Below are 19,217 nucleotides of genomic sequence, written 5' to 3'. Positions count from 1 at the left end.
TTCTGAATATTTGAACTGACCATATAAGGTGGACATGATTATATAAAGCTAAGTCAAGAGTATGATGGAAGAAACCATTCCCATACTCCCATATTTTGTGCTAATTCCATGGCTACAACTGCCCCATACACAGCACACTAGATTTGAGGAGCTGCACCTTTCCTGAAGTACTATGCTTCATAATGATTTCCCCTTAGAACACCTACAATGCTTCTCAGATACCATTAGCAGTTCACTGCCTAGCAGTGGTCTCACTTCCTTTAGGCACTCTTTAACTGACCATACTGTATCAAACAAACTGATATACAAACTGTGCTCACGCTGAAAAATACAGCAATCCTTTAGTGCAGGGGTCTCCAAAATTACTAAACTAAGGGCCAGTACATGGTCCTTCAGACTGTGGTGTGGGGGGGGGGGGGGGGATAGACTGAGGCCAGTGAAAGTATAAAATGTAGACAATACCTCATCATTGGTGTCAGTGGTGGAAATAGTGCCCCATTGGTGTCATTAGGAGGAATTTTGCCCCTTCATTTATGTCAGTGGGAAGAATAGTTCCCCACTGTTGGTGTCATTGGGAAGAATTGCGCCCCACCGTTGGTGTCATTGGGAAGAATTGCGCCCCACCGTTGGTGTCATTGGGAAGAATTGCGCCCCACCGTTGGTGTCATTGGGAAGAATTGCGCCCCACCGTTGGTGTCATTGGGAAGAATTGAGACCCACCGTTGGTGTCATTGGGAAGAATTGAGACCCACCGTTGGTGTCATTGGGAAGAATTGCGCCCCATCTTTGATGTCATTGGGAGGACTTGTGCTCCATTGTTGGTGTAATTAAGAAGAATTGCGCCCCATTGCTGGTGTCATCGGAAGGAACTGTGCCCCATTGTTGGTGTCATAGGGAAGAATTGTGCCTGTACATTGGTGTTAGGGGAGGACATATGCCCAACTGTTGGTGTCAGAGGATGGCATAGTGTCCCAAGGACCGGATAAAAGAAAGCAAAAGGCCTGCAGGCCACAGTTTGGAGACCACTGCTTTAGTGCATTACATTGATGACTTCAAGCTGTACTGTGGGCAACAGAAATAGACTCATTTCTACACTTCAGCCACAGCAGGTTGAAAGTGAACAGAAAAAGTAGGTAAATATGAGCAGTAAGCAGCAACACCACTGTATCACTGCTGCCTTCCTAACTGCTGTCCAATTATAAAACACAGACAGCTCTTTCCCCTTCCGTCCAACAACCTGATGTACCTGCAGCATAAGATATTCTTCATGTAATAAGGCTCAGTGATGGGCAGAACACAAAGAAACATGGAGGTTTCTTGGTAGGGGTAGGAAGGGTAAACCCTGAACCCTGCAACAACCTAGGCTCGAATGCAACTAATGTAGGCAGCTTGGTGATGTTGGCACTTAACTGCAGAGGGTTGGCTAGCAGACCAGTTGCTCAGCGCATAGGAAGCTAGGTGGGTGGCCTATTGCCCCAGACAGGAAATAGGTGCCTTCTGACTGTCAGAAGGCAACCTATGCAGACATCTGAATGCTTATCAGACATTAGTTGTGCCCATAGTTCAGTTTTAAACTAAAATAAATGATACCATTCCAATTACAAGGGGCATTCAAGTCAAACCAGGACCTACACGCAGTAGAAAGTGGCAAGTGTGTCCTATTACGGATAGGCAGCACACATGTCACGGGCAAGTCCAGAGGTCATGAATCAAGATGGCAGACAACAGTGTTAGTGTGTGCATGGAACAGCATGTGCTGATGAAGTTTCTTGTGAATGAAGGCATAAAACCCACAAATATCTACAGAAGACTTCAAGCACAGTACAGTGATGAGCCACTCAGCCACAGCAAGACATTTGCATGGTGTAAACGGTTCAAAGTTGGCCATATGTCCATCAGTGACGTTCCCAGACATGGTGGTTGCAAGCCGGTAGCAGTCATTCCTGTGAGCATTGGAATGCCTCATCCTGGATAATTAACGCATAACCTGTCATGAAATTGCACAAGACACAAAACTTTCTGTGGGAACAGTGATTCACGAAGTGAACAAGGCTGTCCTAGGATGGTTCAGATGTACTGACAAATCTTTCTATGCCAAAGCTTTCCAGGCATTAGGTAAATGCTGGGATAAGTGTATAAATATAGCAGGGGAGTATGTTGAAAACTAAATGCAGTATCCACTTCTTGAATTGTATTCTTTTATTATATAATCTCAAAAGTCCTGGTTTGAGTGCCCCTCGTATATATATCACAATATAAATATCCTGGTTACTGTCCTCCAATAGTGGAACGAAAAAGGTAGCTGTTGTCTATATTGACCAGTCACCTGGCAGCTGTTGTTTTCCAGAGGAAGCAAGATGAACCTGATTGGCAGCAATGAAAAGCACCTTAAATGTTATGTTCATCTGCTATTATAGATAGCTTTAGTGGTACTTTATTGCTTAGTACTGTTTTGTTATATAATTTGTTATATAATATAGTTATTGCCCTAACAATGAGAAATGAAATATGGGAGTGGGCAAGTTAATGAAAAAGTGAGACACTAGTCAAATTAAGGGTACTGATTTCCACTGATATTAAATTACTCTGTTGGTAGTCTCCGGTCCAAACCCCTCTGCTATTGTGCATAAGTCATCTTGTTTGTTTCACAGCTTTGTTTTGGATCCTGTCTCGCTTCTCTGACACGAGGTTTAATTACCCTGTTCTTCTATCCACACAGCAAATCCTCCGGGAGCACACAGCGTGGCGATCGGTGGTGCGCTGTGTCCCTCGGACACAGCGGATCAACAGAAAGAGCGGATCAACGGAACGGAAGGTGTCGGCTCGGTCATGTGATCAGCTGTGTCCAAATCACAGCTGATCGCATGTAAATAGGGAAAAGACGGTTATCGGCATTTCTCTCCTCTCGACCTGTCACACTAACAGCTCGAGAGGAGAGGAGACCCGGTATATGGCATCCCTCAGAGGGGACATGTGCACTGCTCATCAGGGCACTGATGATCAGTGTGCCCTGATGATCAGTGTAGCCCCAGCAGTGCCACCTGTCAGTGTCCATCAGTGTCAGCTGTCAGTGCTCATCCATGCCACCTGTCAGTGCTCATCAGTGCCACATCAATGCCACATATCAGTGCCTACCAGTGCACATCAATGCCACATATCAGTGCCCATCTGAGCTGCCTTTCCGTGTCACCTATCAGTGACAGTCAGTGCCACCTATCAATGCTAATCAGTGCTGCCAATCAGTGCCAGTCAGTGCCGCCTATCAGTGTCAGTGCCGCCTATCAGTGCCCATCAGTGCTGCCTATCAGTGCTGCCTAACAGTGCCAGTCAATGCCGCCTATCAGTGCCGGTCAGTGCCGCCTATCAGTGCCATTCAGTGCTGCTTATCAGTGCTGCCTATCAGCGCCATATATGAGTGCTGCCTTTCAGTGCCCATCAGTGATTCCTGTCAATGCCCATCAGTGCCACCTATCAGTGTTCATCAGTGCAGCCTCATTAGAGCACATCAGTGAAGGAGAAAAATCACTTATTTACAAAATGTTACAACAAAAACTAAGAAAAAAGTTTTATTTTTCAAAATTTTCAGTTGTTTTTGGTTTGTTTAGCAAAAAATAAAAAACCCAGAGGTGATTAAATACCACCAAAATAAGGCTCTATCTGTCTCAAAAAAATGATAAAAATTTCATATGGGTACAGTGTTGCATGACTGCGCAATTGTCATTCAAAGTGTGACAGCGCTGAAAGCTGGAAATTGGCCTGGGCAGAAAGGGGGTATAAGTGCCCTGTAGGCAAGTGGTTAAGATGCATTTGATTTTTGGGTTCATTGAGGCCCCTATATGTCATATACACATACATACTTTGTCTATGTGTGTCCCTCTATGGTGGGCTGTGGGGGCTCGCACATTTCTCTACCTCTCAGGACATACTTGCATATCGTTGTTACCAAATGCTTTCTTACTTGTACTCAAATGTCTTGGGACATTTGGTAGAGCCTATTGTTTTGATGAAATTGTTAATAAAGATATAATAAACCTAAATTGCTATGTTGGTAAAATGAAATAAAAGATACCTATGAAAAAAAAAGATATTAAATAATTGCTTCTCCTGCTGTCAGCACTGCCAAACACTGCTGTAAAATAAATTGCCTCTTGAAGATTCTTCTGAAGCCCATACTTCTAGGAGTGTCAGTCTCCTGGTCCTAGTGCGCAATGATTGCTCCTGCCCATGACTACATCTCTACAGGACACAGTAGTGACACAGAGATTGGCAGGAAAACTATAGTACAGGACCAGAAATCTGACACTGTATAATTAGATTGTATTGTGTGTAGCCTGCTTAACAGAAACGGTTTTAAAAGAAGCCACTGTAATATTTGTTACCTGCTTTGGTCACCCAGCTGTTGCAATTTTGTTTACCATTAGTTATTTTAACTGTAGGGACAGAATCTCACCTTGATAGTTTCCATGGGACAAACTACTACAATAGCTTCAGCCACACCAGCACCGAGGCCACATATCAAACTGCGCTTACTGTCCAATTTCCCGTCAGCATCCCGCATCTGATTACTGAGGAACTCAAACATCCCAAATCTGTGGAAGGAAGCAAGGCTTTCAGGAACACACTAATGAAAGCTGTAAATAGAAACGTTATAATAAATAGTGATATAGGCACACAAAAATAGGATTTTTTTGTACTCCCAGTAAAATTCCCATTTTTGTAGTTCATTGAGGGAAATGGGAATTGAGAGGCTATTGAATTATACCGTTGCCTATGGGAGGATTTGAATACTGGTAAATAAAAAATAGTGCCAGCCAGGTATAATTGCTGGGTCTGGAATGGAATTGAGCAAATGGGACGTCCTTGAAAGAAGCTACCATCAGGCCCAGAACTCTAATATTGGGCAACAGCTTGACTGCAGAGTTCAAGTCTGGGAGCAGAGAGTGTGATGTTTCTCCTGAGGAAGGAAAACTCTGATTTGAGCGGTGTCTAGGATAAGACCCAGGTATTCTAAATCAGTAGTCCGTTCCAATGCAGACTCTTGAAATTACAGGGCCAAGCCAAACCTCTGTAAGATCTTGACTGCTCAGGCTACATTTTTGGCCAGAACCTGTTCTGACTGTTTCCTTCAACAGAAAGTCTTTCAGATATCCCACATCCCAGGATGCCCTGGAAGCGCAGCAAGGGGCCAGCACTTTAGTGACTACCTAAGGTGCAGAAGATAGGCCGAATGAGTGGTCCACAAACTGGAAGTACTGAGGACCCGAGAAATGTGAGGAAATTGCAAATGAATTGGAGAGATTGGGACACACAAGAACACATTCTTGATGTTCAGAGATGTCAGAAAGTCTGACCTGGTGGATTCCATAAGGTGTTTCTGAGCCCAAATGAAGGCATTTAAGGCTTCAAGACCCAATATAGGATAAATGTTCTCTTTTGGTTTGGAAACTTTGAACAGATTGGGGTAAAACCCCTAAAACTATCCTGCCACTGGCACTGGGACTATGCCCTGCTGCTCCAGAAGACTCATGAGGGGTTGCACAGAAGCCTGCTAATCTGTGCAGTGACATAAGTAGGTTGGAAGGCTTAAACCCGGGAGTGGGTGTATGTTTTTGTGGGGGGGGGGGGGGGGGGCTCAAGAGAGAACAATTTTAGCTTGTAGTCCCTGAATACTACATCCCTCATTAAGGTATCTGAGAAGCTGGCTGTCCAAATGTCTGCAAAAGGAAAACATGCTAAAGATTTCTGAGGATTTGGGAGACTTGAAAGTCCAGGGTTTACTGATCAAATGTTAGCCAGACTTGGTCTTGGCTTTTGAAGCAGAGCCCTGGTAGTAATGAAAGGGCCTCAGAGGAGGGAAGAGCGTCCCAATTTGAGCAATAGGCTTCTTCTGTTGGAGTAGATATATACTCTTGCCCCCAGTAATGTCATTGAAAAGGTGTTCAGTGAAGGTCCAAAACTTTTTTTTTTTTTTTGCATGCCAGTTCTGCAGTTCAAAACTTTAGCCAGAGAGTTTCCCTGTTCACTAACATAAGACTCACACAGAAATAGACCTCTAGCAAGAAGACTACGCAATATCGCAAGACTGCAGGCACTAGCCCTAAATGCTCTTTAATAAGAAATCAACTTGCTGAGTAACAGCATTCCTTCTGAATGCCTTGGTCCTGTCTGTTGGAAGACTATGAGCCAGCCAGGGCAGGTGGCACAGCAGGGCTTGCAGTGAACAACACTTTCAGAAAGTAGCTCCAAATGCTTCTTGGTGGGGTTCTTAAGTACAAGAGTATCCTGCACAGGGAAGGTCAAGGCTTTGTTACGACAAGAAACTGCTGGTTCAACAATGGGGGCATGTTTAATAAAGTTCACCTCAAGCAGGTATAGTGCTGCTATCTGTTTATGGGGAGTGACTAGGGTGAACAGTGGTTAAGCCTGAAAAGAATTAGTGGTCTTGGGACAGAAGCCGAGACTAGGAAGAGCACTAGTAGAAGCTGCAGTCTGGTTCTCAAGATTTAAAGTAGTGTGAACTGCATTAACAAGAGCTGAGAATATCTCTTTAATTCCAGGGGTAATGGCAGCTCTTCAGGTGTAGAGTTGTCAGGTACTGACTTAAGAGACTCCGCATGAGATAGAGCCTCAGCGGTTGGGAGTTCAGATAAGGATTCCGCACGTTTATAACTTCTGCAGTCTGAGTCAGCAAATAAAGTTGTTATATAGCCCATGAAATCCTACATGACTGCCCTGAAATCCTCTGGGACTGTACTTAACAAAGCGAAGGAAGACTCACAAGGTGACACAGACTAAATACTCACGAATAAACTGCTGGATGCAGGTGAAATTCATGTGTTTGGAGGTAACCAGATCACTGTAGTTGGGCAGCAATGACCAACTGGGGTTGGATTAACCACTTAATTACTGGGCATTTTCATCCCCTTCCTGCCCAGGCCAATTTTCAGCGGTCAGCTTTGAATGACAATTGCATGGTCATACAAAACTGTACCCATATGAAATTTTTATACTTTTTTGAGAGAGATATAGCTTTTTTTGGTGGTATTTAATCACCACTGTTTTTTATTTTTGCTTGTTTTTCTTATTTTGTTATAAAATGTTGCAAATAAGTAATTTTTTTTCTTCTTCACTATTGTGTGCTGATGAGGCTGCACTGATGGGCACTGATGAGGAGGTACTGATGAGGCAACACTGGTTAGCACTGATAATCAGGGAAAATGTGTTCTGTCAGCCTTGCTGGTTATCGGCTCTCCTTTCCTTACACAGTGCCAGCGTGTGAAAAAAGGAAATGTCGATAACCGGCAGGTTTGTTTACATGGGATCAACTATGATTGGACACAGCTGATCACATGGTAAAGGGCAACTGTCATTGGTCCTTTCCTTGATCTGTTATCAGTAGTCACAGGGTGCACCTGCTGCATGCCTCAGGTGGTGCGCGGGATGCATGTTCTGGGAGGACGACCATGGACATCCTCCCAGAAAAAGAGAGCCGCGATGTGGCTATCTTTCGGCTATGGCGCAGTACTAAGGTGGTTAAGGTGCAGTCAGGAGCAGTTTGCTCAATGCTGAATGGTGGGAGAGAGAGTGCATGTGTGTGACACTTCACAAAACTGATGACACAAATGCTCAGACCCTTAGCATTAAACTGCATAAAACAGGTATATCAAATGGTGCCACATGACCTGCTCATAAACTCAAGTCTTCGGAGGCAAGATCAAACCTGGGGCTGTTCCACAGCTCTGGACCCAGAACTAACAAAGAACACCAGGGACTTAGAAGCACCACAATGAGGAGCCCAGTGCTTGAATGTCATATTCCAGGTAAGCCCCGCAATCATCTAGTCCACAAAGACATAACACCTAGGCCTATTGCTGAGGAACATCCATCCAGATAGTGGTGTACAGACACGAGTTCAGCAGCATGTAGTTTAGAGTAGACTTAAGAAAAACAATCTTGACAGAAAAAAAAACCTCACTATAAAGGTTAGACTTTTCCCAGCAAAGAGAAAAGAAGTCCATCCTCTTTGGCTCTACTTAAAACCCGAGGCATGCTAAGAGTAAAAGTTGTTTTCTGTTTGCCAGTATCCAAATCCACCTGTCGGTGTCAGCAAAACCCAACAGTCAACAAAGAAATTCAGCCTTTGTGCCACAATCAATAAAAATGATGATGAAGACAGAGAGACAAAAAAATACAGTAGAGTTAAAGCTGCCATACATGGCTTGAATATCAGCCAATTTATTGTCTGATATTCAGCTGACTTTTGTCAAAGGACCAAGGTAGAACATTTGCAGCCAAACAGCACCTGTATCCAATCCAATGCAGGCACTGTTCAGGTATTGTGACAGCCACAGACGCTGGCTGTCAGAATAACGGAACAGTTCCTGCATCTGATAGTTGGCAGGGAAGATACATCCATTGGAACTGTTTTGCGTGGATAGAGGAATATGTTAGACTTCTTTTATTCAGCTTGCAAGCGGACAAAAAAATACCTGTGCGTGTATGGCTAGCTTTAGACAGGAAAACCAAAACAGTTTTGGTTCTTTAAGACAATTTCTGTGGAATTATAATACTGTTAACTGAAATCTATTCTTTATTTTACCTGACTGCTGCCTTTGGAATGGAGCCGTACAGAAGCGAGCTGAGCCCGCGGTACAGTCCCTTCACACCGTGACCCTGCACCGTCTGTCTCACACAATCCCCTGGAGAAGTTAGAAAAAACAACTGTGAAAATACAAATCACTTTCTTTCCAACACCACATTACAAATATCTTTAAATATTCCAACAGTAGTGGCGTACTTGGAGGGGGGAATGCAATCTGCACTAGATACCGGCCGATCCACTTTTTTTTTTTTTTTTTTAATATGTTGCACAATGCTGTCAAACAGGCAGAAGCAGCGCTGTAGTACTAACATTATAGTCATTGCAGCACCACTTCTGCTGTAACAGCGGCTGTTCAGAACCAAGGCAAGGTTCCTCCTTTGCTCTGGTCCCATGACACAGTTCTCTGAGAGGAGGACTTTACTTGGTCTGATCTACTTACATCTAAGTACATCTGCACTAAAGGGGTGTCTGGACAGGGGGGGCTGAGGGGTTAGGCTGGAAGGGGGGTGGAGGGGCCTATTTATGGCTATAAGGGGAGATCTGTACTGATGGGAGATTGGGACTGTTGGTTGACATTTGTACTGTGGGAGATATGGGCTTGGGGGAATATGTACTGGCAGGAGGGGGTAATTTTTGTTTGTTTGTATGGGGAGTGGAGAGGGGTAGTTGAAAAGAGATAGGCCCTGGGTGCCAGATATCCCAAATTCTGCAGATAGAGAACTTCTCCTGATATGGCTGTTACTCACATATTCCTCGATATCTTGGCGGGTTTGCCTTCTCATCTAGCTGTAGCTGGGTCTTTACATACTCTGTGGGAAATGTGATGCAGATCTCTATACCACCCGCAATTCCACCTTAAAAACAACAAAAACATGGAAACAAGGTGTTCAAGCTGCAACATGGCACCAACAGAAAACAAATGCATTAAGTATTTAAACTATTTAAAAAATGAACCCGGAGGTGCTCTCCTTCCTAATCAAAGTTATATAACTGTAATTTTCTAAATAAGTTCAGAAAATATGAACTCATATCCTATTGGTTATGGACAGCAAATCCTCCTACTGCTATCTGGGGCTATATTAGTGAGATTTCCATTCACTTCTTTACCTGCCGACAACAGAAAGGAAGTGGGAAATCTGACAAGCGTTCTAGCCTTCTCTTAAAGCGTTACTAAACCCATAACAGTAAAATCAGTCTGTATATGGAGTAAAGCATGCTTGGTATACTCACTGTGGAACCTAAGGGGTTATTCCTCTGCATTGTGTGAAAAAGGATGTTTAATTCTGACTTCTCTGATCCTCCTCTATTTCTACTGTCCCCAATCCATTTTCTGATGGAAAAGAGACTTGGGGGCAAGCTGCACATGCTCAATTTGGGAAGTATTGCTAAAGAGTTTTTTTTTTCTTGGGAGAGTGCATGTGATCAGCACAGAGCCAATCAGCACTGTCCAGACAGAGTGTTAGGGGTCCTGCAGCCTCATAGGACAATCAGAGGATAATGAAAACTCCTCCTACAAGCTTTAACCGGTGCTCGGCTAGACACTAATAGAAGTCACAAGACTGCTCTAACTACTGATGATAGAAGGTATTTTGCAGTTCATATTTACTAAAATAATTGTATTTCCATGTTCTGTGAACTGTGCAAAACCAGATATAGTGAATGCAGGGTCCTAGGTTTAGGAACATTAAGCCTGCTGAATCAATTCAAGCCATGGGTGGCTCTACTGGTACCACCCAGCTCGACAAGATTGTACAAAAAAATCATAGGAGCCAGCTGGTAAGTTTTCGGTCAAACAGTGACTGCATCCAGTCAGATGCAGTCATTGTTCAGTTATTCAGACAGCTGCAGGTACTAGCTATCGGAATACAATAGCTGTAAGGGAAGATGCTATTTTATTTCTCTTGTTCAGCCTACAGACTGAAATAGGGAAATCTCTGCCTGTATAATTAGTCTAACTGAAGATATATTTACTCTTATATATACGCAAAAAAAAGAGATTTGAGATCAAATGCAGTTAATACTTTGCATTTTGTAAATTAAAAAATATATATTTTAATTTATTTTTATCAAAGTATTCTTACGTTACAGCATTTCTTCATGCTTGCATAAAAAGTTTGCATAGTACTATACATCAAGATGTTATCATGTCACAAACTATGTTTACATCATGATGTTGCATATGTAAGCATGTGACATCATCAGACAGGCCTTGTTTCCTGGCGCCATATTGACCATATTGGCATAGAAATGGGGCGGGAGTGCCCGCCTCAGGCTGTTAGCCTGAGACAGCTGCTGGTCAGGCATCTGGGCAGATCCCGACATTATTGTTGGTATCCCTCCAGAGTCTGGACCTGCTCTGAGATGTTAGCAGGCAGCAGACCTTAGCCTGCTGTTGGCTGAATCTGGGTCACAGGAGTGCAGAACTAAGTGCAATCCTGTGACCCACAGAAGGAGGGCCAAAAGAAGTTTGGCCATACCTCTCCTTTAACAGGGAGCTGTTGGGGGCAGTAAAAACATGGCTCAACTGTTTTTTACCATACCCCAATCGCAGTCTAAGTGAGGCCTAAGCATTACTATTAAAATCAGGTACAAATTTAGTAAAAGCCACTGTTTTTTTTGCAATGGCTTGTGTATGTATTTGCAATTCTGCATAGTTAACTGCAATGTGTTTGTACAGATGTGTGACAAATATCATTTTATTTGCAGCAATTTTGCATTTCACACATGCACAATAAAGAAGTGTATTTGTGGGGGATTTATGACTGAATCTGCAAAGTTGTAGAAAATCTGTTTCATAAAATGTATTGCTGCTAGATAAATCAGCTTATATGGATATTACAATAATACAGTAAATGAACCAAGTTGGTACTGTGTTTAGACTGTGGATATATAGTCTGTATAAATCTACAGAGCTGGCCTCCTCCCAAAGAATAGGCATGACTCAGCAGGTCACAATTCTGCCTTGTGATTGGAGAAGAATACACAACACCCCCCTTCTTGTTCAGTAATCAGAAGGCAGGCGGCCAGCATAATCATTTGGTCTGCAGCAACAAGACTGCTTATCTGCAATCACAATACAAATTTACTCCAAAGCTGCGATCTGTCTCTTATGTCCAATTTACAAATCCCAGAGCACATACAAGTAATAGCTAGAAATACTCTCCTTTCACTGAATCAGTAACTTTTTTTTTTTTTACACAATTATTAGATAAAAGAAAAGGTAACAAAATTCCACATGTACTGACCAGTTAGAAAGCACAGGTAATACACAGACGAGTGGATGGATATTTCTGAATACCAGTGTAATGTCCATAACAAATTGATAAAGACTACTACTGCAACCAGTGTAATGCATGGCATAATTGAGGTCATTTGTTTGGAGCTGGTGCCACGGTGTCTGGATGTGATTGGTTTTGATCTTCTCTTTGATATGTGCATACATTATTTTACATAAGAGGCACATATATCCTCCTTTTTATGTGCTAAGTCACTGAAAGAGGAGAAAATGGCCAAATGGAAAATGGAGACAAAAGGTAAGATACTATGGGATCACAAAAATTAAAACTGGGTATGACACATACAGTATGTTGGGGGGGAGCCTGGATGCAGCAAACCATAGAAACAATTACTTAGGTTCCATCTTCTCAGAGGTAAATAACATGAACAAAATCAAGTTGGGGGAACATATTGGTTCCAGCAGTTTCTAGAGACAGAGGTAGCAGGTGAACTGGCTCGTTTAACCACTTCCCCTCTGGAGCACATTTTTGGTTACCCTACTATCTGGATTATTAAACCCCAAACCAAAATGTAAAACATTGCAGCTTGCCTGTCAATAGATATACCGTTTCCCCCAAAATAAGACCTACCCCGAAAATAGGACCTAGTACTATTTTTGGGATTTGCAGAAGTATAAGACCTACCCTGAAAATAAGACCTAGTTGTGATCAGGGATTTTTTCCAGCTGGAACATGGCGGAACGCGGTTCTGCCGTCTCCGGCACTGGCCCTGTGCACACCAATATCTACTGTCTCTTATAAACACAGAAACGCTGCTTTTGTGTTTGCAAGCGACAGTCCCTCGTGTAAGTGACAGCACCATCCGCTCCCACAGAACCCCCCTACCTCTGTACTCACTGAGGGATATAGAAGGAACAGATATCTGTGGGCGCAATGTGTTGCAGGGCGGGGCGGGGTATCTCCTCCTGCAGCCTAATGCATGGAAGCTGATGCCCCAGGGGTAATCGCCGGCCAGTGTGGAAGAGGTCTAGAAGTGAGTGAGTGGGCTTGGCGCACTGTGTGGGAAGATAGGATGCAAAGCGGGAGTTACTATAGAGAGGGGCCAGCTGCTGACAGCTGTGTTTTGCAAAGATAGCTAACCATATGAGGGCAGTGGAGGGGGAAGGAGGGATGTGCAATGGTGAGATGCAGTCAGGTGTTGCAGAGGTAAATTGACAGGTGAGTTGCAGACAGGGTGCATAGGTGAGCTGCAGCTGGGGGGTGCAGAGGTGAGCTGAGTTGCAACCAACCTCTGCACCCCCTGGCCACAGCTTGCCTTTGCACCCCCCAGCCACAGCTCACCTCTGCACCCCCTGTCCGCAGCTTACCTCTGCACCCCCTGTCCGCAGCTTACCTCTGCACCAACTGCACCCTGTGTGTGGCTCATCTCTGCACCTTTTCTGAAATTCACCTGTCAATTCACCTCTGCAACACCTGACTGCAGCTCACAACTGTCATCAGCCGGCCCTCTCTATAGTAACCCTCATCCACAACTGCCTGCAGCTCACCTCTGCACCCCCTGTCCACACCTGGACATTAAAAAAATAAGACCTACCCCGAAAATAAGACCTAGTGTGTTTTTTTAAGCCAAAAAAATATAAGACAGTGTCTTATTTTCAAGGAAACACGGTAGTGGCTGCATTAGTTTTCTTTGTAGGTTTTTTCCCCTCTCTTTTCACCTGACCATCTCCAGCTCATGCTTTATAAGCAGCTACACCAACAGATTTTACCTTTTGGGATAAAAGCTTTACATAAATAAAAGCTGATCATTGTAAGCCCCCGTCAGTGGTAAATGGTTTGTTTCATCTCTCTGTTACATCTGCAAGAAAGCTTGTTCTTTTGAAAAATAACAGACTTACTGGCCAAATCACCAGCGAAAAATAAGGGAAAGAAAACCAGAAAAAAAAACAAATGCAGCCATCACATCTAAGAATTGGTAAGCAGCAATATAATAAATGTTTGCTTTTGTGTTTAAAGCAGAGTTCCAGTTGAAAAAAAAATTAAATTCAACAGCTACATAAAACTGTAGCTGCTGACTTTTAAAATAGAGAGACTTACCTGTCCCTCGGTCCATCGGTGTCCTCACCATGGCTGGTTTCACCAGCTGTCTTCTGGGCACCGGCGTCCTTAGTGTGGGCACCTGGCTGTGACAGCTTGCACTTTGTGAATGGCCCCGTAGTCTTCTGGGACCTGTCACATGTCCAGGAAGACTACGGGGAGGGAGGGGGGAGGACAACTTCCATTTCTGATCGCCTTAGGTGATCGTACCGAAATTGGGAGTGGGTACCTGTCAAATTAGGGTACCCCTCCCCAAAGGTGCCAAACCTTAACGGGAAGCAGGAGACAAGGCATTAAAGCGGAAGTTCCACTTTTGGGTGGAGCTCCATTTTAATCCACAATTTTTTTTCTGTACAAATAGAGAAGGAAGTGCTGAGTAAATAGATACCAAGTATATCAAGCCTCAAAACTGAGTGCACCTGCAGAATGGCAAAACAAATACAGTACCCAAAATTATAAATAGGTGAGGTTTTACAGCTCGTCAGTTAACCGTAAATGAGCAGTCTAGAATTACTTCTCTCACTCAGTATTTGTGGCAAAATCCCAAAATGTGTTGTGCAATCATTTATATACACTTACGTTCCCTACAAGTCCTATCTGCCATCCCACTCAGTTTATCGATTACTTCCTCCATTTTCAGAACTGAAAATCTGTACCTCTGTAAGGACCTGGGGCTGGAGGAATAGTCTGCAGGAGCCTGTACATTGCACAGTTAGGCACATCTCCCTCAATCCTTGCACATCATAGCTCTCTTCTTTTGGAAGTGCTTAAATAATGTTTGTGTTGGTCCAGCTCCTCCACCTTCCTACATAACCTTTCAGGTACTGTAGCTGCAGGGGAGGATGCTATTACTAAATGCTAAAACCAATGGCCACTACTCCATAATCTTACTACTTGACCTCTCTGATATCTCTGATACTGTTGACCACCCCCTCCCACTCAAAAAACTCCACTCTCTTGGCCTCAAAGACTCTACTCTCTCCTGGTTCTCCTCCTATCTATTGCAGCGCTCCTTCAGTGTTACCTATAACTCTGTCTCCTCCTCTCCATTTCCTCTTTCTGTAGGGGCCCCTCAAGGTTCTGTCCTCAGACCCCTTCTCTTCTCCATCTACACCTCCTCCCTTGGTCACATGATAAACTCCCATGGCTTTAAGTACCATTTCTATGCTGATGACACGCAAATCTATCTGTCTACCCCTCACTTCACCCCTTCAGTCTCCTCTCCCATTACTAACCTACTAAGTGACATATCGGCATGGATGTCACTCCACTTTCTCAAACTAAATCTTTCCAAAACTGAGCTCATACTATTCCCTCCAGCCCAGGCCCCCTCCCCTGACTTCTCCATCAAGATCAATAATACAACCATTAGTCCCTCCCTCATGCCAGGGTGCTAGGTGTAATCCTAGACTCCCATCTGTCCATTCAGCCCCAAAACAAATCACTGTCCAAATCTTGTAGACTTCACCTCCACAACATCTCCAAGATACGCTCATTCTTATCCTCTTAAAAAGATAAACTTATTAGGTTTAAATGGTGTCAAGCGTGTGTGGCGGGAACCAAGTGAGGAGTACAAAGACAAGTTTGTCTTGGCTACAGTCAAGCATGGTGGTGGGAGTGTCATAGTCTGGGGCTGCATGAGTGCTGCCGGCACTGGGGAGCTACAGTTCATTGAGGGAACCATGAATCCCAACATGTACTGTGACATACTGAAGCAGAACATGATCCCCTCCTTTCGGAGACTGGGCCGCAGGGCAGTATTCCAACATGATAACAAACACACCTCCAAGTCAACCACTGCCTTGCTAAAGAAGCTGAGGGTAAAGGTGATGGACTGTCCAAGCATGTCTCCAGACCTAAACCCTATTGAGCATCTGTGGGGCATCCTCAAACGGAAGGTGGAGGAGCGCAAGGTCTCTAATATCCACCAGCTCCTTGATGTCGTCATGGAGGAGTGGAAGAGGACTCCAGTGGCAACCTTTGAAGCTCTGGTGAACTCCATGCCCAAGAGGGTTAAGGCAGTGCTGGAAAATAATGGTGGCTACACAAAATATTGACACTTTGGGCCCGATTTTGACATTTTCACTTAGGAGTGTACTCACTTAATGGCTGTGTGGTGAGTTATTTTGAGGGGACAGCAAATATACACTGTTATACAAGCTGTACAGAGACAGACTCTCCTGCGCTCTGAGACCCAGATAGGTGGCGGATAGATGAAACCAGAACTGGAAAAATTCGACCACCAGTGCAAATAGGGTTGTGCAGCTCCAAACAAAGCTGGAGAAGCCCGACCAATACTGCAAAGTGAAACAAAACAAAAAGCGCACCAACCTTGCGCATTACCTCAGTAACCAAATTTTATTCAATACAGAATGATACTCACAAACAGCGAAGTAATTCAAGCATTTAAGTCCTCACAGGGACTTGAACATTAGGCAGCCTGCGTGAGTCCCATCTTAGGGGTAGACACTCAGAACAGCTGACACGTTTCGAAGGGCATCCCTTCTCCCTCAGAGCTCTGAGGAAGAAGGGATGCCCTTCAAATCACGTCAGCTGTTCTGAGTGTCTACCCCTATTCTGACTTTATGACTGTCTTGTTCAACATATTGTTTCGGGTCAGTGACTAAAATATAGCATAACAGCAAAGCTACTAGCATTTCCAGAAAGAGGTCAGCCATGGATGCCCCTTATTCCACTCCTGACAGGTTTAATTTAAAACCCCCAGGACAGTGTTCAAAACTGACAGATCTGTTGGGATCTGTCAATAGAAAGATTCACATTCTGACATGTACATATCTGTGGTATGACCACTGGTGTCTGAGAATATATTGGTAAAAAAAAAAAACACACTTAGAAATAGACACATCTGATCATCATCTTTTTATCTGTAGTCATTTTCAGATGCTATTTTTTTGAGAGAAACTCAGCAGGAAAATATCTTAAAAACCAAACTATCCCTGAGGATAAAATCAAGGCAGCAAAACATTTCACCCAAGGCAAATTAGTCTCTGTGATGAGTAGACATTATGGCCCGTATTAATATACTAAACCACTTTCACATATTACAGCACATTTCACTTCTTCCAAAGTGCTTTAGGTCCCGAGGAGTAGTTGTAGATTCCAAACATCTTATTTAATAGCGGACGATTTTGTTAAATACAATGGAGATATAAAATAGGAATGGACCCCGGGCTTTTTTCAACAAAAGTAAGATGACAGTGGAGGTAGAGAGGTAGTAGAGAGATCATGCAGAAAACATGTGCAGACAAAGGTGCTTGGTATAGGCTATAAATGCCTTGAAAGACTCCATAAAGCATATGTACTCTATTAAAGACCCAGTATTTGTGCTCATTTGTCATTGGAGGAATTCTGCTAAACAAAATATGCAACCAAACTGGCCCCATAACATAACTATCCTGCTGATAGTCACGTCATCCGATGTACAATGAAATCAGTGTGCTGGAAAAAAAAAGGTTTAGTGTGAAATCCCCCATATAGTTTAACCCTAATGCTCAAACACATATGATAGAATTAAAAAAAAAAATGGCAGAGCTGTATGTTCCTACTCCTGTCCCTTAGCAATGTATTGCAGAGTAGAGCCTTGTCAGTAAAGAAACAAGAAATGAGAGAACACTTCCTATTTTGTACTATTAATCAGCATAATTTGCATTGCAGAATGTAGGCACAGGGACCCTTTTTCGGAATGTCAGTTTTTGGAATTCATACTAGCTGCTTTCGCCAAAGAAAAATAAAGTGATGGCTATATACAATAAATTTAACAGTTGCTCATATTTAAACTGAATCCTGCTTTTTAATTAGATCAGAGATCTCCTTTAGCCTAGGTTTACACTAGAAATCACATGTGAATCAAACAGAAACCGCACCGAATTCCTGTGCAATTCACATACAATTATGTGCGGTGCGATTTGAGCCCATTCATTCAGCAAAGAAGGCACCTTTTTTTGAACCAGACTGGAACTGGATTGCACGGTTGTATTATATCATGCAAGCAGGTTTAGGCAAAACACACTGAGTTTGCAACCTGTTTTTGGGGTATCATAAACTTTGAATGGACACCCGCAGCACTTCGCAAAACAGAGCATTTGCACTGCGGTGTGGGAAACACACAGGGATCGCATTTTCCACATCACACTTGTGTGAACCAGGGCTTAAAGTTTCTGTATATAGTTGTTTCATTGTATGTTATTATTATTATTATCATACAGGATTTATATAGTGCTTTACAAAATAAAGGGAGACAACACAGCAACAATACAGTTCAATACAAGAGGGTTAAGAGGGCCCTGCTCCTTGGAGCTTACAATCTAAGAGGAAGGGGCTGGTGGTACAAAAGGTAATAACTATGGGGGATGAACTGGTAGAAGGAATAGAAGATTCCATTATTAGCTGAAAGCAGGGTAGGCTTCGCTGAAGAGATAGGTTTTCAGAGATCGCCTAAAAGTGAGCAGAGTAGGCGATAGTCTGATAGATTGGGGAAGAGAGTTCCAGAGGATGGGGGAAGCTCTGGAGAAGTCCTGTAAACGAGCATGGGAGGAGGAGACAAGGGAGCTAGAGAGCAGGCAGACGTGGAAGGAGCAGAGAGAACGGTTTGGGTGATATTTGGAGACAAGATTGGTGATGTAATTTTGGGCAGAGTTTTATATTGTTTTATATGTGATTGTTAACATTTTGAATTTTATCCGTTGGGCAATGGGAAGCCAGTGGAGGGATTGGCAGAGAGGGATGGCAAATATCGATTGGTTAGTAAAGTGGATGAGTCTGACAGCAGCATTCATGATAGAATGAAGAGGGGATAGCCTGTGATTAGGTAGGCCAATGAGGAGGGAGTTACAATAGTCAAGGAGGGAGATAACCAGGAAGTGAATAAGTTGCTTAGTAGTTTCAGAGATTAAGAACAAGAACAGGCGTATCTTAGAGATGTTGCGAAGGTGAAGTCTACAAGATTTGGACAGTGATTGGATTTGGGGCTCAAAGGACAAATGGGAGTCTAGGATTACACCTAGTACCCTGGCATAAGGGGAGGGACTGATGGTTGTATTATTGATCTTGATGGAGAAGTCAGGGGAGGGGGCACGGGCTGGATGGAATAGTATGAGCTCAGTTTTCAAAAGATTGAGTTTGAGGAAGTGGAGTGAAATCCATGCTGATATGTCACTTAGTAGGTTAGTAATGCGAGTGGAGACTGAAGGGGCGAAGTGAGAAGTAGAAAGATAGATTTGTGTGCCATCAGCATAGAGATGGCACTTAAAGCCATGGGAGTT

The 19,217-nt window shown here is 43.4% G+C and overlaps 1 protein-coding gene across 1 annotated transcript in view; it reads right to left on the bottom strand.

Moving 5' to 3' along the window:
* SLC25A1 (solute carrier family 25 member 1) overlaps window positions 1-19,217 on the bottom strand; it is a 68,119-nt gene that overhangs the window by 16,736 nt on the left and 32,166 nt on the right. The window contains exons 2-4 of the mRNA XM_089653179.1: window positions 9,349-9,456; window positions 8,600-8,699; window positions 4,451-4,589 (exon numbers count right to left, since the gene is read on the bottom strand). Coding sequence (XP_089509305.1) covers window positions 4,451-4,589; window positions 8,600-8,699; window positions 9,349-9,456 — 347 coding nt within the window. The remainder of the gene's footprint in view (window positions 1-4,450; window positions 4,590-8,599; window positions 8,700-9,348; window positions 9,457-19,217) is intronic.

The sequence above is a fragment of the Staurois parvus genome, unplaced genomic scaffold (genome assembly GCF_062004578.1).
Source record: "Staurois parvus isolate SC_StPar_1 unplaced genomic scaffold, SC_StPar_1.0 ptg000704l, whole genome shotgun sequence".
Lineage (NCBI taxonomy): Eukaryota > Metazoa > Chordata > Amphibia > Anura > Ranidae > Staurois > Staurois parvus.
This window is presented reverse-complemented; position numbering and strand designations above follow the sequence as displayed.